Source organism: Acanthaster planci, linkage group LG14, assembly GCF_054643075.1.
Source record: "Acanthaster planci isolate LZ-2023a linkage group LG14, COTS_SCS, whole genome shotgun sequence".
NCBI lineage: Eukaryota > Metazoa > Echinodermata > Asteroidea > Valvatida > Acanthasteridae > Acanthaster > Acanthaster planci.
Genome location: NC_141790.1, coordinates 5,933,410 through 5,960,454, shown reverse-complemented (window position 1 = coordinate 5,960,454; position 27,045 = coordinate 5,933,410). Strand labels below are relative to the sequence as shown.

General features: G+C 40.7%; 1 protein-coding gene across 21 annotated transcripts in view; it reads left to right on the top strand.

The window, feature by feature from the left end:
- atg4b (autophagy related 4B cysteine peptidase) overlaps positions 1-26,658 on the top strand; it is a 122,585-nt gene extending 95,927 nt beyond the window's left edge. For 9 of the 21 annotated variants that reach the window (XR_015427596.1, XR_015427589.1, XR_015427593.1 and 6 more), the window contains 7 exons: positions 10,948-11,053; positions 13,485-13,631; positions 14,048-14,196; positions 14,590-18,497; positions 18,870-19,025; positions 19,294-19,447; positions 23,601-26,658. Coding sequence is in view for 6 of the 21 variants with exons in the window: in XM_087145304.1 (XP_087001430.1) it covers positions 10,948-11,053; positions 23,601-23,665 (171 nt within the window). In the remaining 15 variants the exon portion in view is untranslated. Of the gene's footprint in view, positions 1-617; positions 955-10,947; positions 11,073-12,550; positions 13,459-13,484; positions 13,632-14,047; positions 14,197-14,589; positions 18,498-18,869; positions 19,026-19,293; positions 19,448-23,600 lie in introns of those variants that run through there. The other 12 variants (XR_015427583.1, XR_015427584.1, XR_015427591.1 and 9 more) reach the window with 12 other exon arrangements.
- The last annotated feature ends 387 nt before the right edge of the window (positions 26,659-27,045 follow it).

The following is a 27,045-nucleotide window of genomic DNA, read 5'->3' as shown; positions in this document are numbered from 1 at the left end:
AGTTTTCCATTTTGCTACATGGAAATCATTTGTGGTAATCTGATCAACTGAATCATATTATAATAAATTTGTTTTCATTCCAATTTATAATCTTTTCCCTTATTATATGTCTTTCCTTGTTTTAGGTAATTTTTGTGCCAAATTGTTGTGATGCACTTCTTAATGGTCCATATAGACCCTTATTGCTCTACAACCCATTATGTGTATGTGCACATCTATTCTCCTTTCTGTGTGTCTATATGCATATATCCAGGTAATCCTATGTTGATTCTATGAGGGATTCTTTGTACAAAGTTCTTTTATGGGGTCAACAGAGTGACTAATATATAAGTTCAGAAACAGTACGAATGGCGTCAGGTGCAGCCATTTAACTCATATATACTGTTGCAATCACCACCGCCTAACCAGGGTGCTAACGTTAATCTGGGATACGCGGTTACTTGGGGGTTTGCCACTGAGCCACACGTAGGGCTGCTGACCCAACTGACATCGCCTCGGTCTCCCCGCTGTGTCTGTGTAGGACAGAGCCTACCATCCAGGCCAGAGAGAACGGAGGCCTGCAGCAATTGGAAACTTACCGCAGCGGCACTTACCCCTTCTTCACCATTCCTTCACAGGGTAATGGCTCACTGAAGTCCGCGGAGATGCGGGCACACTCCTCACTTGTCAGCCCTAACAGCCGTTTCACACATGAGCCCACAGACCTTTTCAATGGAGGCACTCAGATGTGAACCAGATAATGGCACTCTCAATGCCGACTCTCCACCACTGGCTGGCACGGTCCAGTTGGATGCACCATCAGAATGCGGATCTAGTGCCATCTCTCTGCAGTTCTTGTCCCGGGCTACCAAATCCACCGGCCTGCTATACCATTGCAGCTTCTGCACACCCCATGTTATTCCATCCACCGGCTTCTCCTTGGGGCTCTCCGGCAAGAATGCTTCCGATCCCAATAACACTTTGGCTTCTCACACACAGCGTCCTTCCGAGTGTGAACCACAGATCGACCATTTTTCTGTCGCTTCTACCCATCTATCCAAGCATCGAGATGGGTCTTTTCCGGCTATTATCTTTGCTTTCCCTTTCTGAGACACTCTTTGCTGATCAGCTGCCTCAATCCAATGCATCCCAACTTGGATGGGGTGCCTCAGTTCATCTTTCGAATGGCAAAAAATATTGCTGCCAACCTAAGCCAGTTGGTCATTCTGACATTTGAATATCTCAATGACTAGCTAATCATTAGAAGATTTCCAGACAAGGCTGCAGCTTACACTGACCTTATTACGAGCTAACCAACCATCTGGGGTTCTTCATCAATCATAGAAAATTTAGACCCGTTCGTATCCAGACTCTGACTTACCTAGGTGCGGTTCTCAACCTCTGCCGGGGCTCCATCACACCAACACAACACACTCTCAGCCTGATGATGAGCCTGGTGGACCTTGTGCCTTTTGGCCGTCTTCATATAAGGCCCCTCCTGCTCCACCTGCTGCAGGTCTACTAGCCCAAACGCTACCTGATCGACCACGCAGTTCTCAAAACAGACTTTGTCCGCCCACATCTTCACTGGCAGCTGATACAGAACCATCTGGATTGCGGCCTCTCTTTCCCAAAGATGGACCGACAGGTGACAATTACCAGGGATACATCCCTATTGGATAAGGTGCTTCTGTAGCTTCTGAACTACTTTTAAATAGCCTAGCCTTAAACCTCAGTAATGTTTGTATCCCCTGAGGGCTGCTTTGCCCAGAAAAGGGAAAATTAAATTATGGCAGACTTATGCCGAAAGCAACATGAAAACAAAGGAGGAAAAAAGAAGATCCACCTGGGATTCTACGCAGTTCCGTGCGCTTTCTTTATAAAATCATTTACAATAAATAATTATTAAGAGGATACAAGTCACTGCACTGATAGGCCACGTCTCCGTGGCTTACCCTTAGCTGTATACTACTGACAAATGGACCACCACGGCAACGTGACAGTATCGGCATACTGTGGATACACGCAGGAGAGTGAAGCAACTGACAACCACCATGTTCGAAGTCAGTGAGGACAACGAGAGAGTGTGTGAGAGTGATGCAGGCTGTGCTGCATTTATTTGCTAGTGCATCTGGAAAGAATTTATATGCAAATGATCTGCGGCTTGATGGAGTCGCTCCATGAATTGGGTCTCTACACCCACCTCCCCCTCCCCCAATGCTGGAGGCATGGTTTAAATTTAAGTCACTTAAAATTAAATTATTCAGTTGAACTCTTACCTTGTACAGTTGCTTTACCTTAATTCCTTCCTTGTTTGCTCTGTTATTATACACTAAGTTTGTAGCTTCATTAATTATTTCAACATACATGTATCATTTCGGCCAGTGCACCTTTGTGCCTGAATGATTTACAGTGCGAAGGCTTTTCTCTTCTCTAGATGTTGGCTGAGGAACTATCTTTGAAGCAATCTTTGTTTTGTCTGATGAGACGTTCTTTTCCTGCTAGAGTACGTCTTCTTCGGTATATGCCACCTTAAGTCTGTCAATGCTCACTGTATCGTGTTTTCCATTTTATCAATGACAAAGTACTTGTCAGGACGTTTTAATTCTTTGTATGGTCCCTTGCAAGGTGGTTGAAGTGGTTTTTGCACTGAGTCAACTCTAACCCACACGTAAGAGCATGAGTCAAGTTTCTTGTCTTTGTAGGTTGCTATTTTAGCTGGTCTCATGACAATTGGTTGAAGCTTTGCCATGTACTTTTTAAGTCTGTCTGCAAAGTTGGCTGAATCTGACACTTTGTCACTGGAGGAATGAATTATCAGTTCGCCAGGGAGAGATTGGTGCCAAAAACCATTTCAACTGAGCTGCTGTTCAAGTTAGTCTTAGGTGTTGTGCGAATGCCTAACAAGACGAGTGGTACCATTTCAGTCCAATGATTAGGATTGTCACCTGCCTTAATTGCAGCTTATAATTGCCTATGGAAGCTTTCGACAATTCCATTTGCGATTGGATGATAGGCAGTGGTTTTGATCCTGTGAGTACCTAGTATTTGACCCAGTTGACTCTTAAGTCGAGACTCAAATTGTGCACCTCTGTCAGTGCCGATATAGGCTGGAACACCAAACATTGAAATCCACCTAGCAACAAAAGTTTTGCGATTGTTTCAGCTTTGATGTTAGGGATTGGGATTTGCTTCGGGCCAATGTGTAAATCTGTCAATGATTGTTAACATGTAAATACATCCACTGGATGGCGGTAAGGGACCTTGTAACAACCTTGACTCCTTAACTGACACAAGATGTTTTTAGTAGTGCTGAATTTTGAGTCTCAGTAACCGAACTCGAAGCAATCAATCAGTCCTGGCCCAAGTGTACGGACAATTCAGACTTAAAAGAAGTCTTTGTTGACAAACAGAAGTTGGTTAAGAATAGGAGTTTCTTTTATTCTCAAAACTTCGCCTCATGCAAAGCTCCTCACAGTCAAACAGGGAGTTGGTGAGGAAAATGCTCCTGTTTGCTAACAAGTATTTCACCGTAGCAAAATACTTCACAAATCAAGGCTCAAAGCATCAAAGCTGGTCTCATCAGACTTAAGCTCTCTGCTCACAAAGTTCCAACTTGATTTCTCAACACACTTTCAGGGTTTTTATACTCTACAAATCTACTATTTAACATAGTTACTGAATATAAGTTACAAGTAAATTATGCGGTAAGGTTACATCACCCTGCTCTAAATTGATGACTAATTCTATTGACCAATCAGAATAAAACCAAATGATGTAAACTCATGACTTATATCAATTTCTTAATAAAGTTCCACCCCATCATTTCAAAGAAATATTATTCCATGAAACAAGGAAAGTTGTGGGTGCACTAACCTCCGCCCCCACATTCCAAGTAGCTAACCAAGTTTTATCAATGGGTCAATTGGCCTCGGTGAACATCTGATGTTTGACTCATTGACCACTACACTTTTCTGGAAACCTGTTCACAAAATCTCAACATTGTACAATGTCAAGATGCACATGTCTAAAACTTAAGTCAGGTTCTCTAAAGGTCGACAATTGAGTTTGGTGTGACGGTGAATTTTGGATCCCTGACACGCTAAGCATGTTTTAGCCTAATTTCTCACGTCACGGTTAATACCAGGCCACACAAATCGTTTAGTGATTAGTTGCATAGGTTGGTGATGTATTCGGAAATGTAGTCTAGGTGTCTGATTTCAGGTGGTGAATATTTGTCGAGGTTGGCCTTAAATGCATGTGTCAGCGGAGTGTGGTCTGTGGAAACGCAGAAGTCTTGGCCGTTTAACATACGTCAAAATGATAAATGCATAAATAGACTGCCAACAGTTCCTTGCCAAACGGACTGTATCTAGTTTCGGCAGGTTGGAGTCTTTTGAGAAGTATGCGAGAGGTTGCCAATTAGAATTGACAGATTGATGGAGGATGCCGCCTGCCACTGCATTAGATGCGTCTGTCCTAAGACTTAACCATGCATTAGGACTTGGGTGAAACAACATGGTAGCTTTGATCAATGCTGATTTGCTTTCTTCAAAGGCATTGAGCTCACTATCCGAAAGCTGTATGCCTTTATTGTGATCTTTACTTTTCAGAATGTCATTGAGTGACTGTATAACTTTAGCATAAGATGGAATAAATCGGCAATAGAAATTGATCAGTCCCAAATATCTCCATAGCTGTCGCACTGATTTTGGAACTGGGAAACTCATAATGGCTTTCACCTTGTTCGGCAATGGGGTGATGTTGTCTGCGCTTACACAATGCCCAAGGAATTCAACACTGTGGACTCCGAATACGAATTTGGCTGGGTTTATAACCACTCCAAATTCGTCTTGTCTCTGGAACAGTGTCTGGAGCTGCTGATGGTGTTCTTTGAGAGAACTACAGTGGAATGCTGCTATACCAAACACCGCTATACCGAACATTCAGCTGTACCGAACATCGTCCTTGGCTCCCAATAATTTGTGTGCAGAACCTACCGAACACTATTCAGTTGCCGTTTGTAATTCTCGAATGTCAACATGATAAAACAGTTGGTGTTTCTTTATGTTGAAAAGTGACAAGTGGCCATTATTTCCCCAAGGATTAGAAGGGAAAGCCCCTAGTTGTCAACGGTATTGAATAGACACTGGTTTTGCGACTCCACATGATCAGGTGCGGAAGAAAACCGCACGTACGCGCACGGTGGCATTGCACTAACAATAGTCTAAAGAGGGCACCGCTGATACACAAATCAACTGAGATTCGCCACAGCATGCATTAGAGATTGATCCTGAGTGGTAGTTTCACAACTTTTAAACTTGACATCAATTTTTTGACTCCAGTTTAAATAAAAGACAAAAATAATTAACAGATACATTTCTAGAAACCTTATGCTTGAATGCAACAGAAAACATCACAAAAACAGCAAACCAAGGTATCATAAGAGGGTGCACTTCGGTTAAACAAGAGAGGGCGCTATTCAACATGACAACGAAACATTCGGCAGTTAAATTTGCTTATACCGAACAACCGCTGTACAGAACATTTAGCGTGGACCCCATCCTGTTCGTTATAGCAGCGTTCCACTGTACTAGCAATAAGCAGGCCATCCATATATGCATAAACAAAGGGTAGTCTGGGTAATACTTGGTCAGTGAATCTTTGAAATGTCTGAGAAGCATTTCTAAGGCCGAAAGGCATTTTAAGAAACTCAAATAATCCAAATGGCATAGAAATGGCGTAGTTATGGCTGTCTTTGGAACATTGCCAGGGTCTACTGGAATCCGATAAAATGCTTTAACCAGGTCAATTTTTGAGAAGACCGTTTTTTCCACTTAGTGATAAGGTGAAATCGTGAATATGTGGGAATGGGTATTGATCGGGAATCACTGCAAGAGCGCCAATCTCCAGTTTTTCGGGGCACCATATGCAATGGTGAAGCCCAACTGCTTTGTGATGGCCGAATAATACCTAGTTCGAGCTTGTGATCAAATTCTTGTTTTTAATAGCGACTTTCAAGCAGTCTGGCGCTAAACAACGAGGTCGTGCACTTACAGGTGGTCCTTCAGTGCAAATGTGGTGCGTTACATCATGTTTAACAGTAGATACAGAGTATTCTCCCCCCACCTAGAGTGGGTTGAGTCTACTACTGCATACCTACCAGATTACCAATAAATTCTTGATCACCAGCAGTGCGCCCTCAGTCGCTCCTGCGAAGGCGGCCAACATGCAGGGGGAGGAACGGCCATAACTGGAGCTACTGAGATCCTGCCCTGAGCACAGCCAGTCTGTGAGAATGATCCCCCTGCAAAACATCACTGAGATAACAAGAGGTAAATGTTGAGGGGGATTTCCAACAAGAGGCTTTACAAATGTCTGAAATCGGGACGCCTTTGAAATAAGCCTGTGAGGAGGAGACAGTCCGAACATCGTGAGCATGTATGTGGCGTTGACATTGGTCGTCAGAAGCAGTGGGCCAATCTAAATTTGGAAACTTAATAACGGAAACTACCTACCTGGCAATAGTGTCTCTGGAGGCTGCACGGTGAGGCTTAGTAGTTGTAATGAATAACTGAGTTGATTGCCCTCAGATATCCTTAGTCCATTGGAGGTACCATTTGAGTGTCCGGACAGGACACCAGAGCTTGTCAGAGGTAGATGAGGCTAACGAGCGGATGGACGGAAAGAAGATGTCCGGTGGTTGAAATGAGGGTCTTTGGTTCTTGGTAAGAAAGCCAATCTCTGGAATTAAACAAACACCGAGAGGCTCCCATCGAATATGACCATCAGCAATGGAGAGTGCTTTAATCTCGCAGCCTCATCGAGCAGTAACAACGGCTAAAAGCAAGGCCAGTTTCATACCCAAATGAAGAAGGGTAGCTTGTCCCACCGGTTCGAAAGGGGGGCTAGCCAAAAGTCGAAGGACATCTCTCAGATTCCATGAAGGAACAAGTCGTCGGATTGGGGGATGTTCAATAAACATGCCTCGAAGAAGGTGATGGATTGCTGAGTTGTTAGAGATAGAGGATCCATCGGAAAACCCACTGTGGATAGCTGCCAAAGCCGAACGGTAGAGCCTGATTGTTGAAACGAGGAGGCCAGACCGGAAGAGATACAAAAAGAACGCTGTTACAAGGGAAAGAGTTGCTTCTGTTGGATTCGCAGAATGTTGCTTGCACCAGGAGTTGAAACGTCGAATGCAGCTGTCATAGATTTTTCTCGTTGACAACCGTCTACCTTTGGCAGCAAGGGCGGGGTCGTCTTGAGAAAGCCCTGCCTGCTGGAGGGATCATTGGACAATATCCAGCACGTTAGGTGTAGGTAAAGAGGATCCAGATGGAGATGGTGAGAGCCCGGTTGGAAAAGCAGGTCGTGGCACTGAGGGAGCAACAGGGCAATGTCGACTAACAGCCTCACAATGCGAGGAAACCATGGCTGTCTCGGCCAGAACGGGGCGATGAGAAGAATTCGGCAATGTTCTTTCTTTATCTTTGACAGGACCCTTGGTATCAGCAAAATGGGGGGAAAGGCTAGGAGACCTTCCCATGAGATGCGCAGAGCATCGGTCGCCCCAAGCCTGAGGATGCTGAAACCTGGTGCAGAATGTTGGGAGTTGAGCTTTCAGATGAGAAGCAAAAAGGTCTATGGGAACCAATGGGAACTTGAAAAAGCGGCGCGGACGGTAGCCTGAACTCCACTGCTTGGCTTTAGCCAGTTTATCCATAGCATCTATGCAAGAGTGGTTAAGGAGAAACTCCTGGAAGAGAGGAGAAGATGACGACCCTCCCAGCAAACGACGCTTGAATGAAGGGTGCCCCCCGTCGTCCGTAGGTAATGGGGTAGGCAGCCCCAGAACAAGTATCATTTCTCGCTGTAAAATCACTGTACAAGTGCAACTTTGCTAGAGTTGGTAAAATCAGGTAACCGATCTTGGCACCACGAACAATAACGAAATCTAACTTAAGGGTACTGGACGTGGGTTGTGGGTGCTGATCAAAAGAAAAAGCCCTTGAATCAGCGACAAGTAAATGGTGAATTTGACTATGCATTGATCAGGTCTGGGTCACCAATTTGTAGTCAAACTACTTTTAAATAGCCTAGCCTTAAACCATGTTTGTATCCCCTGAGGGCTTCTTTGCCCAGAAAAGGGAAGGTTAAAATTTTGGCAGACTTATGCCGAAAGCAACATGAAAACAAATGAAAAAAAAAAAAGATCCACCTGGGATTCTATGCAGTTCCGCGGGCTTTCTTTATGAAATCCATTAAAATCAATAATTATTAAGAAGATAAAAGTCACTGCACTGATAGTCCACATCTCCGTGGCTTACCTTAGGCTGTATACTACTGCTAAATGGACCACCACGGCGACGTGACAATATCAGCATACTGTGGATACATGCTGGAGAGTGAAGCAACTGACAACCACCATGTCCAAAGTCAGTGAGGACAACGAGAGAGTGTGAGAGTGATGCAGGCTGCGCTGCATTTATTTGCTAGTGCATCTGGAAAGAATTTGTATGCAAATGATCTGCGGCTTGGTGGAGTCGCTCCATGAATGGGGTCTCCACACTTCCTTTATCAACCTGCCAGGTCTTAGGGACAGGATGGCTCAGTTATTGGAATGTGACTTCAACATTCTGGAACCCCAGGCAACCCTCAGTGCGATATGTCACTTTTGTACAACTGTCAAAGGCAAACATGTCCTGATTCAATCACACAACTCATCAGTGATTATATACATAAATCACCAAGGAGGCATGCACTCTCCACACCTCGGTCTCCTGACAAGACGGATATTTCTGTGGGCATTTGACTATGTGGTCAACCTGAAGGCAACCCATATTCCAGAAGCCAGTGACTCCATTGCAGACATTTGCTCTTGGGGAAGGATCCAATCAACAGAGTGGATTGAGTACCGCAATGTGGCTGAGTCAATCTTAAAGGTACTTGACAATTGACATGTTAACCTCTTTACCTCAGCAAAGAATAGTCAGCTGTCAGTGTTCTGCACCAGGTTCCCTCACTCAAAGACCTGCTTGACAGATGCCCTCCATATCAGCTGGGAAGGGTTACCCTTCGTTATCCCTAATCCCAGCGGTTTTGTCAAGATCGAGCAGGAGCATTGCCATGTTTTTCTCACCACCCTGCTCTGGCCTCAGTTCTCTGATTGACCAGGCTGATATAAATCTACACCTGTAGAATACAAATTTTTACGTTATGGTGTAAAGAACAAGGTGGGGCTCCAACTGAGGCACCTATAACCGCAATGGCCGACCATTTTGTACCTATTTAACTCGAGACTGCAGCAACTACTGGCCTGGCATCATAGTTGCCTGCAGTGGTTTTCCCTGAGGGGCCCTTTCCCTTGGATAATACCACTCTCAGGCACCTCCTTCATGGTATGTTCATCGAGCGCTCCCCCATTGAGGCAGCTCATTCCCTGTTGGGACCTGCCCCTTGCCTTGAGCTCCTTACAGGTCAGCCCTCCAAGCCTTTGAACAAGACCTTATTACACTCTTCAGTGAAGCTGGCTTTTGTGCTTGCAGTAAGCACCTCACGCCGAGGCAGCAGACTGTGAATGTTATCTATCACAGACAACCACATCAGATGGGAGCCCCACAGTGTGTGCTTCTTCCCAGCGCTGGGCCTCCTCACGAACATCCAGTTGGAATCATTCCACCCACAAAACCTCTTCGTTTTTGATATCGTAAAGCACTCTGATTCTCCTAGTGACAAGCTATGCTATCCTGTTTGAATTCTCAAATGGTGTTTGGCCAGGACTCAGAAACTGTAGGTTACATCCTCTCAACTTTTTCATTACCTTGATAAACCTCATCGGCCAGAAAGCAAAGTGACTATGGCTAAATGGGTTTTCTCGGCCATCAAGTTTGTCAATCCAGAGTGGCCAACTTCTTCAGATGATAAAACCTTTCTGCCCTATCAGCTCATGACTGCAGGGTGGTATCTACCCCATGGGCATTCTTCAGTGGCATCCTAATAGAGGATATGTGCAGGGCAGCATGCTGCAAAATACTGTCAACATTCACCTTCTGCTACCCCTCCATCCCATATCTTGCCTGGTATAAACCCTCCTCTAGAATACGGTGCTACTCTGCTAAAGTAGTGACTGTTTGGGTAGCATGAATGCAGAGGACTCCTCTCTTACAGTAGTGTGGGAGAGTCTGCTAGGGGAATATCTGCCCAGATAGCCAGCCCCCGCCCGTCCTCCCTACTTTGACTCAGACCTCAGACCTATAAAAAAGGACAAACATGGTACTAGAGGGCACACTACAATTGATTAAGTGTTTAGCGAACAGCAAAAGATATGAAAAGAAAGTTGCTTAAGTAGCGACTGTTTGGGTAGGTTTTCTGTAGCAGACTCTCCCACTCTGCTGTAGGGGAGGGAATTAGTGCAAGATTGTTTATTACATGCATTTGAATTATCTTTCACTTAACTATGGCAGTTTGCCCAAAAAGTAACAATGCCACAGTACAATGTCAGCAGAGCATCAGTGGTTGTTGACACACTTGACTTGTTTGTCTTCAGTCAGATATTCTATTTACATGTTAATGGCTATTATAGTTTGTATCTATCAACATGTCAAAAATTCAGAGAAAAATCAAAATCCTTTAAAGGTTTAATTTTTGCCCTCATGCCAGATTCCTTGCCTTAAAAATTTTGACATTTTAAGACTATTCAAAATATGATTATTATATATACACCAAAGATCATGAACATTACTAAATCTGCATATTGGGGAAATATCAGCTCTAGTTGGTTTCTGCATTCTTCTACAATTGTCTTTTCCCAGTTCCATCTCACTTTGCTAGAATGCTTCATAAACATGTTTTCCTTTATCATGATGCAAAGCCTTGCATATAAAATTGCAGTCACATGTAGACAGTCTCCAATGAGCTGAATGGAAAAGCAATTCTCTGTAAGTTAATTGTTCTTGTTAATTGCAGGTAATAAAGGAGCAGGATTTAAGCCCCATGTTTGAGTTGACTGAGGAACGACCATCTCATTGGCCACCATTTGACCCTGGCCAATCAAGTATGGAAACTAGCTTTGGTATGTCAAATATGACAGGGTTAGTCCATGTAGTAATTTTTCTTCAGAAAAGAATTGATGCAAAAATTCTCATACATTTATCCATCTTGCAATCAAGGTAATCATACTGGTTGTTAGTTTTGTATTCAAAGCTTCTGTTCTGTTAGCATGACAGTGACAATGCTTTCTGGTGATAGTTTTGGAACCCATGGGAATTTAATGAAAATTTGTTTGCATAAGGCTTTTTAGGAGATTTGAATAAATCAAGCCAAATTATCCCTAATACAAACCGAAATGAATATTCCTTACAACTGAACTCTGAGGAAAATTTCCATCTCGGCAGAATTGAAGTAAGAAAATGAATCATAAGGTTAGAAAGTGTTGTCCTTCCGCTGGGATAGTTACTCTATAGGAGTATACACTGCCAATTGGGCTCCTATCCCGTTTCCAGACAACAGCCAAAAAAATGTGAAAAGTAAAGAAGACTACTTTGTTGAGCTAAACTTCTTGGTCGAGGCCTTGCAGTCATCAGTCTTGACAACCGAACTTGTTGAGTGGGTGATGGCGACTGCCTTGCTCTGCACACAGATAAAACCATGAACAGCATGCTCTCCCCGCACATGCACAAACACAAAAGGGACACTGCCGTTGAATGGGCCAGTTTTCTTTTGTTTAATATACTGGCCTAATCCAGGTAAGAACTATTTACAGGGGAAAAGCCAACCGACATCTGCTTGAGGCTTTTCTTGACCAAATTTTCAAGGGGATGCCATTCAACAGCATTTAGTCCCTTTGCAAGGGTCAATCTTCATCAAAGTTGCCTCAAGCAAAGACCCTATGGCAAAGATGTGCTGCAAAGTATGACATCATGATGATGTCATCACCTGATTTTTTATTGAATTTTTAGTATTTATTTTCCCCCATATGTTTTGTACACATTTTTAAACAGCCAGGTGGCCTAGACTTTTTCCGCTTCAGAAAGTGAAACTTGGTAAAAGCAAAGACCATCAGCATAGATTAATGTAGAAGTGTGACGTCACTTTGGCATCATAATTAGATTTTTTTATTGAATTTTGAAGATTTAATTTCTCCCATTGACTTTGTACACATAAAATCCAATGACTTTACATACATTTTTGCTATAGGGCTTACGCAAGTCCATTGCACAATCAGCTGACTTGTGCCATGATATCGGTCGACGTTATTGGTTGTCACACAGTCTTTGCATGATTTCTAGATCATTTGGCTAGAATTGTGAAAAATTGGTTTGTGAAAAAACATGGGTTCGATTGCGACGATATTTTTGGGGTCCGGAAAACTCAACCGTTTGCCAACTCGACTTCGGACACTCGAATGTTGAGAAAACTCGACCATTGAGACAACTCAACCGTCCGTGCGTAAAAGGGAGAGACAAGTCGTCTGTTGGGACACTGTCCCATGTGTTTTCTTAGGTCCTCTTGAGACTTCCCAGACCTGGAATTACACCAATTGAGTTCTTAATGGATTTTGCTTGACCAGAGGATTCCAAGGTAATCCCATAAAAGCTGAACTGAAACCAAATTCATGCACTGGCACAAGAAATTGCAGAAGGAGTTGACACCGAATAGGCATGATTACAATGATCGTTAGCAAGGGTGCACTGAGCCCAACAGCTACACGTAGTGCGGCGGGCCGCTGGGTTTGGAAGCTGGATGGATGATGTGCTGGAACTGGTTCTGGTAGGCCATAGTATACATATTACAAAACATTCTCAACTTGCAAGTTTTTGTCCGCACTTTCTGCGCTCAGTCAGGCAGTGATGTCAGGGAATCAGAACTCACGTAAATTAGCTCTGAATTTGCACTGACATATCCCGAGAACCTTGAATGCTGCAAATGGCCTTTTTAAGATTTAGATTTGGTCACCTTATGTCCAAATGATGAAAAGGCATTAACAGTTGTTATGTAACTAGTGCTACGTGTTCAGCACAATTGAGTGATCAATTACTCAATGCTTTTAGAATGATGGATTTTATTCAAAGGCATGTCAAATCAGTATGAAGCACAATACATGTATACTGTATATTTGCAAGTTTTACGATTACGCTGAACATATGTGTAGGTGCCATCAAATTGACTAAAGTCCTTCACGGTGCATACCATATTTCATAACTACGCCTCCAAGGACAAATCATATTATTAGGGGTTCATGGAACATGTGTAAATATCCAAAAATTTATGAACTTTGAATGTAGTCCTGACTATAGTCTCTCACGGTCCATACTTTATTTCGTAACTATGCCCCCCCAGGACAAACCATGTTACAAAGGGTTCATGGTACATGTGTAAATATCCAAAAATTTTATGAAATTAGAATGTAGACCTATAGTTTTTTATACATGTTGATATGTACCGTAAGCTGATTACACGCAATAGTTGAACTTCCATATTTTACTTCTTACATGTACATATAGGTGTACTTTATACTACTGCTGGAGTGAAAGCTAGAGATAAATCTGTTCTCCATGTTAGCTCCAAGCAATGGAATTCAACGTCACGAGCCACAGGTACCAACGATAGAGGAAGCTGCTGTACGTACCACAAAGCAAGGATATTAACAGGTGATGATGAAAAGGCCTACAGTTTCATACATATTGCCAGTTCTAATTTATGCAGTCATGATGTTATTTGTACAGTGTATGTGTGTGTGTGCGTGTGTGGGGGGGGTTACATCCATGTCCATGTACCACCATCATAAATGGTCGCCCCAGGCCATCAACATCCATGGGCCTGGTCCTCCACTTTAACATTCAGGTCCCCACGTACTCCCCCCAAAGTGTCAAAGTTTGTGTATACTACATTCAGGTTCCAATGTACTCCACATTTATGAAAACACAAGGTTTCTATGCCATTGAATATATGTGCACATGTATGCTGTAATTGCACGTGTTCAAGTTCTGACACACGTTTTCCCATGCATCAACACATGAACTGCTGCACCTGTAATAAACATGTTTTGCCCTTGGCAATGATACAGATGTTTATCAGCACAGACATGAGGGCAGTCTTCACACAGTGGCCTCGGTATCATTGATGGATAAGAGCAGTCGAAGCAGGATTGATCATGAGAACAGCTTCATCAATCTACTGGTCACCTGCTGGTAGCAAGACTGCAACCAACTGGAAGTGAGATTTACTTGTATATGTAAACTGCTAAAATTTAATGAAAAACAACTGCAGAAATTGTTCAAACTGGTTTCGGAAGACGAGTGCAAAGTTTTCAGCATTTAAAAGACCCTGATATTTTCAGTTGATCCCCATGTCATTGTCATTGAAATGTCTGGAAATCTTCATAATGGAACAGAAGTTGGCAGTTTTTATATCATACTTTTCAGAGAAATGTATGCCCTAAAACATGAGAGCAGATTTGTGCTTCATTTTTTCAAAACACTCAAATGTGCATATTTCATTGTTCCCCTAAAAGACAAAACTATATTATTGCTGGTTCATAGTGTTTGATTATGTACATGTTGCTACCAGCTGAATATTTCAATTTCCTTATTTGTTTTTTATGTCTAGGCACCCTTCATGCTGTTGCTGAAGTGAAAGCCACATGTTTAGAATTCAACGTAACGTTCATATTAATCCACAGTGACACTTATTTTCCATACAGTCCAGCACATAAAGAAAGCGTTGTTAATACAAGGTCATATTTACAACATGAACAATTCTAATTCCCAATTCTTTGTACTTCTAGTTGCCCATCATCGGCAATAAAAAGTAGTATAATAAGATACACGTGTAATTTATAAAATCCTAGAAACCATGTTATGACAGTTCCCTTTATGATTCTTGTGGCTTATGGAAAGTAATAGACAGTGTACAAGTATATCAGACCTACCAACAGCGTATAGCTGGCAGTACATAGAGCACTGCTACACTTTAGGTGTGAGGAACTCAAGGATTGCTGTAAAAATACAAGAATATTTATGAAAATATACGCAGATAAGTAGAGGGCATTTTGAACAACCTGCTACAAGGTTTGTAATCACAAATTTGCTCAATCGGAAGCCTCTACTTCCCATGGATTCATGTTCTCTTAATTTAGTCTCATGGCTCGTTGTATTATCTCTTATGTATAGTAATAAGTTGCAAAGGCCTTAAATATCTTTCCCAAAAATACATGCACATTTGCAGAACAAAATTTCCCCCAAACTGGTCCTTAATGTCTTCCTCAAAGTACATGTATATCTGTAGAACAAAATTTTCCCCGTAACAGACAATATAGGAAACACCAATACTAAGTGATCTGCCATTTCATAATGTGTAAATGGACTTACCATGCAGCGTCCCTCGACCCATGCCAATCACTAATGATGTATGCACCAAGGCAAATAGATATAACAATGTTTCATACAATGTAACTATGTATAGTAGCAGCAAGTAGCAGTGCAGTAGCAGAAAGTGATGTTAAGGCAATGAGGCTCTGAAGCAGAGTGATCTGATTACTATGTTTCTGCCCACTCCATAGGGTGGGGTGGATCACAAAAGCTTTTCATACCAGTGAACAAATGCAGGGCAGAAACAATACCCTGATCAGATCACTATTGTCAGATGCTGGCCTGCACACATATGGCTCTGTAGATATGCAAATGCACTACTCAATACAAGAAAGTCACAGAGTGCACTACACAGTATTGTTGATAGCTGTTTTTACCATTCGCATTTGAAACAACTATTCATGAAATCATTCATTGCCCATTATTCTTTAAAGTAGGCAAGGGAAACATACTGTGTTTGTTTCTGAAATCACAATCTAGGTCATCTTATTCCAAACAGGTATTGAAGAGATGTTGATTTTTTGTTTCACGTACAAATTAAACGGAACTGAAGTCCAAAGTTTGTGGAGTTTGTTGTCAGTTAAATTTGTATGTGTATTATGAAAAGAGTGTAGTGGGCCTTCACTTGATGGAAGTCAACATTGTGTATTAATTATGACAGTCATTAAGATAACTAGTGACGGAACTGTTACAGACGAAAATTGGCCCATGATAATGACATCATTTGAAGTCACATGATATCATGGTGTACTCTTTGAGGCCCTGTATTTCCAAAAGTACATGTCCCAGCGGGTTGAAACTTAGCAGATACCTGGTAGGTTATGTGTGATAGATGAAAATTAACCTCATGGGATGATGATGTCATCAGTTTACAAGGAACGTGACATGATAGAAGCATGCTTTAAAGCCCTATATCTCCAAAAGTACATGTCCCAGCTGGTTGAAACTTTGCAGATATCTAGAAGGGAATTCGTGACAGACAAAAATTTACCTCATGGGATTATGAGGTCATCAGTTGACAAGTCACATGACATTAAAGGTGCACTCCCTAAGACCGTATATCTCCTAAAATACATGTTCTATCTGGTTGAAACTTTGCAGATAACTTGAAAGAGAGGTGTTATATACAAAAAATGACTTGATGTGATGATGCCTTAGTTGTTCAAATGTACAAAAGAATGCAAAAAATCCCTCTGTTCTGTTGGCAAACAGACAGATGACCTCTCGTTTTTCTTCTTCTTCCTTTTTCTTCTTCTTCCTTATTCTTCTTCTGACCTAAAACCACTTTGTTTTGTGCAAATTTTTTGTCGCCGCCACTTTAGTGCTTTTACGACTTTCGATCTTCATCAAACCTATACCAATGAAGAACCCTTATGCACAGATGGTCCTAGAAACATGACGTCATGATGACGTCATCACATAATTTATTATTGATTTTATCTTATTGACTTTGTTCACGTTTTCAAGGCACAATTTCGGATACTTTGCGATCCTCAATCATCATCAAAGTTATAGCCAGCAAAGACCATGATGCAAAATCATTGCCTAAATAATGACGTCATGATGACGTCATCACCTTATTTTTTATTGAATTTTTGAGTATTTATTTTTCCCCATAAGTTTTGCAGAGGTTTTTCAACAGCCAGAATGGTGTAGATTGTGACCACTTCAGAAAATGAAACTTGTTACAAGCAAAGACCACCAGCACAGATAAATGTAGAAGCATGATGTCACTTTGGCATCAAAATTGGATTTTTTAATTTAATTTTGAAGATTTAATTTCTCCTATTGACTTTGTACACATAAAACCCAATGACTTTACATACAGTTTTGAAGTAAGGATTAGGCATGTCCGTTGCGTGATCAGCTCAGTGACTTGTGTGATATCGGTCCATGTTAGCATTATCACGCAGTCTTATTGCATAATTTCTAGATAATTTGGCTAGAAGGTTGTGAAAAATTGTGTGAAATATCAAGGGCTTTGAACTCTGAGATTCCATGTCATCACGACTCAATCAATTTTTATATTTAACACAAATCATCTGTGCATGTATCAACGATATGTGCTGTCTGGCGTCAACACATGGGTTCAATCAGGACGATATTTTCAAGGGGCCCATGTGTTTTCTCAGGACCTCTTGGGACTTCCTGGACCTGAAATTACACCAATTGAGTTCTTAATGGACTTTGCTTGATCAAAGGATTCCAAGGTAATCCCATAAAAGCTTAATTGAAACCAAATTCATGCACCGGCGCAAGAAATTGCAGAAGGACTTGACACCGAATAGGCATGATCACAATGATCGTTAGCAAGGATGCACCGGGCCCAACAGCTACACGTAGTGCGGCGGGCAGCTGGGTTTGGAAGCTGGATGGATGAAGTGCTGGAACTGGTTCAAGTAGGCAAAGGTATACGTCTTACAAAACATGCCCAATGGCAAGTTTTTGTCCGCACTTTCTGTGCTATGTAGCATGCAGGTCCCCACGTATTCACCATAGTGAGAACGCAAGGTTGCTTTGCCATTGAAAATGTGCGCATGTACGCTGTATTTGCACGTGTTCAAGTTCTGACACAAGTGTGTATGTGTGAGTGTGTAAACGCCTTCAATTGTGGACCGATAACAATAGAGGACAATAGGGTCCACGGTTGCCGAAGAGTCCACGGTTGGAAAACGTGTACAAAACATATGAGAGGTCGTCCGAAAAGTTAGTGTGAACAAAAGAGGAACAATAGGGAGTCCACGATCGAAGGCGTTTACACACTTGTGTGTGGGGGGGGTACATCCATGTGCCTGGTCCCCCCACCCCTTTTAACATTCAGGTCCCCACGTACTCCCCATTTAATGAGAACGCAAGGTTGCTATGCCAAGGAATACGTGTGCACTTGTACACTGTATTTGCATGTGTTCATGTTCTGACTCAACTTTTCCCATGCATCAATTAACACATGAACTGCTGCACCTGTAATAAACATGTTTTCCTTTTGCAATGATACAGATGTTCATCAGCACAGACATGAGGGTGGACTTGTTGGATGTCCCTGGTATGACAGTGCAATTGAAGCAGGACTGATCCCGAGAAGGATAAGAACAGCTTCATCAAACTATTCATAGCAAGACTGCAACCATCAGGAAGTGATGTTTACTTGTATGTGTACATGTAACTGCTAAAATATATTGAAAAACAACTGCAGAAATTGTTCAAACTGGTTTCAGAAGAATAGTGCAAAGTCTTCAGCATGCAAAAGACCCTGATATTTTCAATTCATGTCATTTGAAATGTCTGGAAATCTTCAGAGTAGAAAAGAAGTTGGCAGTTTTATATGATATACTTCAGAAAAATGTATGCCCTAAGACATGAGAGCAGATTTTTCCTTCATTTTTTCAAAACACTCAATGTGAATATTTCATTGTTCCCCCAAAAGACAAAGCTATATTATTACTAGTTCACAGTGTTTGATTATTTACATGTTGATATCAGCTGAATATTTCAATTTCCTTATTTGTTTCTTGTGTATAGGCATCCTTCATGCTGCTGCTGCTGCTGCTGCTTAAGTGAAAACCACAGATGTTCTCCATGTTGGGAAATCAATGTCGCTGCAGTTATATGTAGATCGGATGCACTTCTTTCCACGGTAAAGGAAGGTGCTATACAACGAAGCAAGGAAATTAACAGGTAACGGTGAAAAGGCCTACTGTTGCACTGACATACAAACAGACTGCCAGTTCTGATTAATGCAGTCATGAAGCAAAGAGAGCAGGGGGACCCATGCATGTACTAATGTAAATCACTCATTGATCAATATCCATGTATCCAGTATCCACTGTAACATTCCTACTCATGTAGCCAAGTGATATCAAAAGTGCTAAAAGTTCTTACACCTTTTATCCATGCATCAATATATATCTGACACATAATAAATTATTATTTTCTTGTTTTTTAGATAACACAGAAGAATGTTTACCAGCACATTCGTGAATGAAGTCTGTTGACATGCAGGTGTTATCAATGGAAATGCAATTCGTACCGAGAACGTTCTACAGAAGGACTTCATCAAAATAACTTTATCTAAAAAACTGCAACCAATAGGACATGAGGTATATAAATGTATGTTGTTGCGACTAAGTCAAAAGAACCAAAATGAAATAGGGCACAACAGAGATGAACATGACAGCAGAGAAAAGGAAACTATATTTACAGAAATCTATTCAGTTTACAAACCAAAAATAATAATAATTAAAAGCAATTTAAATTCAGGTTACTATTTTTTATAAAATTAAATAATTACTTATTGGTTGCTATCGAGGATACTGGACTTTATTGGGTGTTTGTGTTGTCGTCAAGTTGACTGCTGGTGTTCTGGCTTGGAGGGGCAACTCGGGCGCAGCTGGCTGAAGCACTGGCCGGTGCACAGGATTGGTCTGGTCCAAGGCCATCTAGGAAGAGCCCCAAAACTAGATGGTTTACAGCGGTGACTCGTGTGTAGCTTCATCACTCCAGCCAATATCTAATTGGCCCTCGCCAATTAGATATTGGCTGGAGTGATGAAGGTTGGCGACACCCATCAATTGGAAAAAGAGCAGAGCCCCTGGCTGAACTGGTGGCTGTAGTGCAATGAGTGCACCCAAGCACGGTACAACCCACTTCTTAAATACATGTGCACCCAGAAAATAATAAAGAGGCCATTACATAACCGGTCAGCCCACTGGGCAACATTTTAACAAAAGAATATCAGATACAAACCACAATACATGTACATAGGGAACGAAGGAAGTTACATAATCGGGTCTGCTGCAGATCAGTTTAGACTTAAAATATCACAAATGTCTAAAGAATGAGTTAAATAAAAAAAAACAGCAGGTTAATTGCAAAGGAAGAAATATCCCATCTGTAACAATGTGTTACAGATGTCCCCGGCATATTTTTTTTAAGATATCTGCAGAAATTGTGAACACAGGTTTCAGAGCATTATGCAAGGTTTTCAGTGGTCACAAGTTCCTGATATTTTAATTTTAAAATACTTTTAACTTTTACATGTTCCCAAGTTTTTTTAAATATGTAGGACATAAAAAAACCTTTACCGGTATTTATGTAATATACAGTAGTGAAATGCCCTAATGCAGTTTTTCTCTTTTGTTTTATAAATAGCAAGGACACTTTAACATATTCTTTAACTCTGATAATCCTTCAACTTCAAGACCAGTTTCAGTGTTCAATATTTTGAGTGCAGTTCATAACACACACTTAAATTCCACAATCGGAGTTTGTGCTTCTGTGCACTTGCAGATACAATTGTTAAAACTAATCATTTGTCCAGTTACTGTTGACAGGAAATAAGATGTACTTTTGAAAGAATTGTATGAAATTGATGTTTGCATTATTTTTCTTCCCGTCTTTAAATCGACGTTTCTTAATACTTTGTGTATACCGATGGCCCTAACAGTCCCATATCGTCTGGTATTAAGATGATTTTACATGATCACCGTAGTTGCAAATCCGTACACCGTACTGCAGCAAATCCTCTTGCCGGCACTCATCCCGGGCCCATTCAAACCCCGTTTGACCATTATTTCGATACGGATGAGGCAAACAAAAGCCCGAAGTGAACTGAATTAAGCATTAGCATTTGAAATAACTATTCATTGTTTGTTGCCCGTTTTACTTTAATATAGGCAAGGGAAACATTGTGTTTGTCTCTGAGATCCCAATCAAGGTCATCTTATTCCAAACAGATATTAAAGATATTTTTTTTGTCTCGCATACAAATTAATAATGGGAGTTTACAGGCTTGTGGCGTATGCCCGGAGTGAGGATTACAAAAAATCTCTGTGACCCATTGAGAAAAAAATTACTTACCATATTTGGTGATATTTGTCGATTTCCATCACTGGCCGTTGAGCCCAGGGTTAAACTGAACTGAAAGTCTAATATAAAGTTTGTGAAGTCTATCGTCAGTAGCCCTATCCTGTTTGTGTGACGTCACCTCAGTTTAAACCACGTCCACTGCACATGCACTGCACATAGAGCTACATGCATTGATAGCCGTTTACATGGAACCGGAAGTTAACGCACAACTTCAGCAATCATCTAATGGGAGCTTGCCTGCAAATCGTGGCGCGTCCGCCATCGTGACGAAGTCACTTACAAACTGGATACAGGTATCTCCTGAAATACAAATGCACGTATCCCATCGGGATGAAATTTCGCAGATAAGTTGAAAAGGGAAATGTTCCAGACAAACATTGTCCTTGTGATCACATGATCATCAGGTGATAGTTCACGTGACATTAATGGTGCTATATCTCCTGGAATACATGTCTGATTGGGTTGAAATTTTACGGATACAGGGGATGTATGATAGACGAAAATTGACCTCAAAGGATGATGATGTCATCAGTTGAAAAGTCACGACTTTAAAGGTGCATCCTTTACAGCCCTATATCTTATCAGGAAGGTTTGCAATAGACGAAAATTTATCCCATGGAATGATGAAGTCATCAGTTCAAAAGTCACGTGATATTAAAGTTGCATCATTTAAAGCCCTGTATCTCCAAAAGGACTCAACAGACATGCAATCATGATGCCATTTTCAATGAAAATCGAAAAAGCCCTGTGTTATGTTGCAAACAGACAAAGAAGCTCTCGTTTTTGCTTGTTTTTTCAGACTCTTTCCCCATAGGGTCTGTACACATTTTCTTCCACTAGTTGACTTTTGGTAGTTTTATATATCTGATTGACTTCAAACTTGGCAGACCTTCAGACAATAATTCTCGTATGGTCCTAAAAGAAATTCGTCACGATGACAAAGACCCTGATAAAAGAATTATTCTAGATGATGATGTCATGATGACGTCACCTTGTGATTTTTTTTTAAATTCATTTTTGTATATTTTATTTTCCCCACAGGTTTTGTACATGTTTTTCAGTGGCCAGTCTTCGACACTTTTGTCGATGTGACTGACAATATATTTAGGTGTACACTCTTAATCCAGCTGCTTCAGAGGGTCCAAGGACAAAATCATCACAGACCATACACATATGTTTGGTCCCCATAGACTGTGTGTGCATTTACATGTAGTTCTTGTATTCGCACATGTGCGATAGTGACATAATGGTCGTCGGCCTGAAAAATTACTCTAGCAGACGACGCATATCCGTGAGGGATTTGTCCTGCCATTACCCTTGAAGACCTCGTGTGTGAAAAAATTGCCAAGAATCTGTGACATGGTGATATTTTATAGCTTCTCCTCAGGTCATCAGTGATACCGTCTGGAAGACTGATGAATCATTTGTATCCATCAGGTCATTTCTTCAAGATCAAGAGCCATTTGTCCGAAATGCGGTTCATTTTTCATGCGGATTCAAATTTCCACACTGAGTCCAACATGACCAACAGCGGTCAAAACTGATGTTTGGATATTGGGCATGGCATACACGTACACACACACCCCTGGATATAAGTGCGTTTCCGTACAAGTTGACTTTTACTGCATTACACTAGTACATACAACGACATCAAATTGCCAACAAAAGGCCAAACAAAAACTTTCCGTTCTCACTCATACAGTTTTCTTCTTGCATGATACTTTCTCATTAGAGCGTTCATGATATTCCTCACTATTCACAAGTAGAGAAATGTCAGGGAAAACTCGGCAAAATTGAAAAAAAAAAACCCTCTAAAATGTTGGTTTCATTTCCAACTTCTGACTCTGTCACTTAGGAGGTATGTACGAAAGACGGGCCAAAATCTGGCAGAAAATGGATTTTTATTGTGTGCAAGTTAGCAAAAGGGACTTTGAATGTTAAATTACTAATTGGGATGGAAATGAGGGGCAAACAACTTTTTCTGAGCTTGATGTTGATCATCCACCCCGGCCGAGTCAAGAGCCATTTTACTAGCTTCTGGCTGTTGTGGGATTCAGTACGCATGCGCACAAACTAGGTGAGGGGCACAAACGTGTATAATCACTGATACAATTATCTGTTAAACAACTTGAAATCCAAAACAGCTCTGTGATTGTTGCTGTAACATCCACTGCCTCTAGTCAACCTTGTATTGATGAGATGGATATAATGCATTTTTAAAAATATATTTGCTGTGTGCTGTTTCTGACTTAAATCTATATTTTAATTGGGAATTGTATTTCATGCCAACTAATGGAATTTTAACCTTTTCTCTTTTTTTTCCCGGAAAGAATAAAAGAAAAAATAAATCAATTAAGTTGTGAATGTATTTCTTTCCTTTCTCAGAAATAAAAGATGAGTTGGAAGAGGAACCTACTTATGATTCTGATGAAGAGTTCGAGCTGTTGTAATCTTCCTGAGAAGTGCCTCATGGTCTTTACACGCCACCTGTGTTTGGTAATCTATTTGGGTTAATGAGGAGTGTTGTTCAGGGGTGAGATTTGTCAGGATGTTTCCTGATTTCAGGATTTAACTTTTATCGCTATTTTCCTGATTTTACGATTTTTCAAAAGTTTGTTCATGAAATCTGGAAAATCCCAAGTTTTACCATCAAGGTGTGGTATGTATAAAAATTGATACAGAACACGAGATGGGTATTTTAAAGGATGCCCTCAAGCAAACACAAATGTATACCATAGGCCCTACACTGTCGTGGTGCCCGCTAAACCTCGAGTGATTTTCTTGCAAGGACATTTCATTTTCCTTTAATCTCACCCCTGGTTGTTTAAATTCCTGCCCAACCTCAGATGTAGCACTTGTCAGATTACACAAAACATAGTCACAAGACTTTTAGCTGTGCACAGCTGTATACCGGGTGTCTTAAAGAAAAGAAACCAAGATTAATTAGTTGTTTCTTGAAGTTGACTAACTATTTTTGTAAATGGTCAATATAATCTGTTTCAGTATGATGTCCTCTTTCTTATGACATTAAGAAATCCACATTTCCATCACACACGACTGAATACAAAGTGGTTTAATGTACTGTGTCAGAAACACCTGTGCACAAGATGCAGCACAGGTTTGCACAGCATGAAGGATTTCAAAAGAAAAACAAAAGCAAAAGTAGACTATTAAAAGCATGAATTTAAAGACAACCACACTTAAATGTCGTTCAACATGCTCCCCAATTCTTTCAATGCAAACTTCTGCCTCTTTTATCATCGCTTTTAGTGGAATAGGTATCCAGCATTTTGTAGATTCCAGCAAATATGTAATTCTAACAAAAAAGCCTTCTCTAGACTATATAAATTAAACACCAAAACAGTGATTTGGTGCAAAGCCATTCCTGACTTGGTCCATTAAACCACGCTGTGCTCAGTCATCTATGACCAAAATTTGCATTGAGCTTTGGTGTCGTACAAAAGAGGACGTCATAATGAAACAGATAATGGTTACCATTACAAAAATAGTTCGGTTTGCTTTTTTTAAAGACACCCCGTATATTCGAAATTCAATTCAAAAAGTTGTTTTAATGAATAATTAAGACCTATATATTTGTTTGTATTGCAGAAATTGTGTGTACATGAAGTGATAGTTACCCTGCATATTTATACAGGCCAAATTTAAAGAGATTGTACACTTTGCTCTAGACACGTTGGAGCCATATACACACCTCGGATTATTTGCCATAATTTTACTTGTTCAATACATATTTAGTGTTGTAAGTGGGCAAATGGACAAAGTTCTCTGCATTTTCAGTTGATTAACTAAACCTTTGAGAATTTTCATGGGGTCCACTTTATCAGTCAAGCCCTGTAGGCACACTACCAAGTACATTTACATGCATGAGTTTTTGTCCCATAGTACATTGTTCATTTTCCAAAGTGTGAGCAGAATTTTATGTTTTTTGAAGAATCACATTGAATTCTTGTTTGATTATTGTATGTTTGTTTGTTTGTTTGTTTGTTTGTTTTTTGTGGTGGTAACTCTTATTTGCATGCAGAATAATGGAATAGGATCAACGTTGTGATCAAGACATAATTAGTCATTCCAAGTCATTACAACTCTAAGCTTTCGTCATTGTTAATCCAATATCCAGGTAGCTTGTAACATGACTGTTTCAGAGTGATAATTTCTGGTAACATTGAGGAAAGCAGTAATTGGAATTTATCCAAATGTAATTAAACTTCTACATGTTCTGAATTTTTTTGTATTCTGTTCATTTTAAACCTTAGATCTGAGACGAAATGCTTATGTGGTCAAAATGCTGCACTCCGACTCACTTGTTGCATTGTTCATGTTTTACTTAAAAAAGATTATCCCAGTTTATTTCAAATAGAACATCTGCCCAGAGAAAATATAGCATGAGGATCTATTTTCCGCAAACACTTACCTTCCTAAGTTCTTCAAAATCCTTCTTAGCATACTTCGGGATTTCGAAAAAAAAGTGACATTCAGTAGCAAAAATATGCATGCTGACTTTAAAGAGTTGTTTTTGTCAAGGTCTTCGGCTGGGCCTTATGTCTTGTATGCATTTACATGTAGTCGTATGTCACTATATTGTAGCAGTCGCTAGCAACGGGGCCCCAGGCTTGCCTTCGGCCGACTCAAGAGTGGCTGAAGAGGCGACAACGGGGACAGGTCGATTTGGAGGTAGTCTACCGTCAGGCGCCCAAAGCTACCTGGCACACTGCAGGGGATCACTACAAGGGGATTGACGATGAGGTCGTAACCTTATTAATAGGGTTTAGTAATTTGGGAAAACCCCCGTGCACAAGTGCACTTCAAAAGATGCCTGGATTTTTTTATTTGTCTAGTTTTTTATCAGTGTTCTTTCTTCATTTGGTGAATCCTGTATAGGTGATTAGGTGAGCCCCTGTGATTTACAGTTAGCTTAATGATGAAATGCAGATTAAGAGTTGTGAGGGTGCTCGACCAAAGCTGACTTGGCCTACCCTCGACCTAATTGACGGCTGCCGCCAGTGACCCTAACGAGTATTCTACATCAACGCGCTATCCTCCTTTCGGTATCCAGCCATCGAGCATATTATTTAAAAAAAAAAAAAAAGCAGAAAAGACCTGTCTTGCCCTCACCAAAAATGTATACCCTCTTGCAAAATTTTTACACCGACAAAATGTGAACATGGTGACATCGATGCCAATGTATTGAGCTTATTATTAGGAAAAAACTAGTTGGAAAAAGTTTATTTAGATATTTTCTTGCTATATGTTAAAGAGGGTGAAAAAATATGGAGAAACCACTGGCGGCAGCTTATTTTAGATGAAACAAATCTGTGATAAGAGATTATATCACAGGTCACAATATACCAATGCCAAAAAACCCCAGAATTATAAGAGGAAAGATTATATCGAAGCTATTAAAGAAAACCAAAGGCAGTTTTGATATCTACTTTGAAAAAAATTCTCTTTTTTGTGGGAGGTTGAGCAAAACAATAATTTTACGGTAATTGGAACCGCGAGAAACGGAAAGTTGTTGAGAAAAGACTATATTAATGCCATTGAAAAATATACCTCACCAGAGTCGTTTATAGAAGCCGACTTCAGAGAGGTCAGAAAGTTTAAAACCTATATTAACTTCGAGCTTGTACCAAAACTGTTTAATACAGATACAATACAGATAATACAAGTTTCTCAGTCACAACAAGCCAAAAATAAACGCCATAGTAATCTCTTTCAATAGACAACTCAGAAGTTTTAAATTACAGCCGCGTTTGAAGTGGAATACACAAAAAAGATTAGGAACCAGGCCCACAAGGTCCCGAGAAGACTT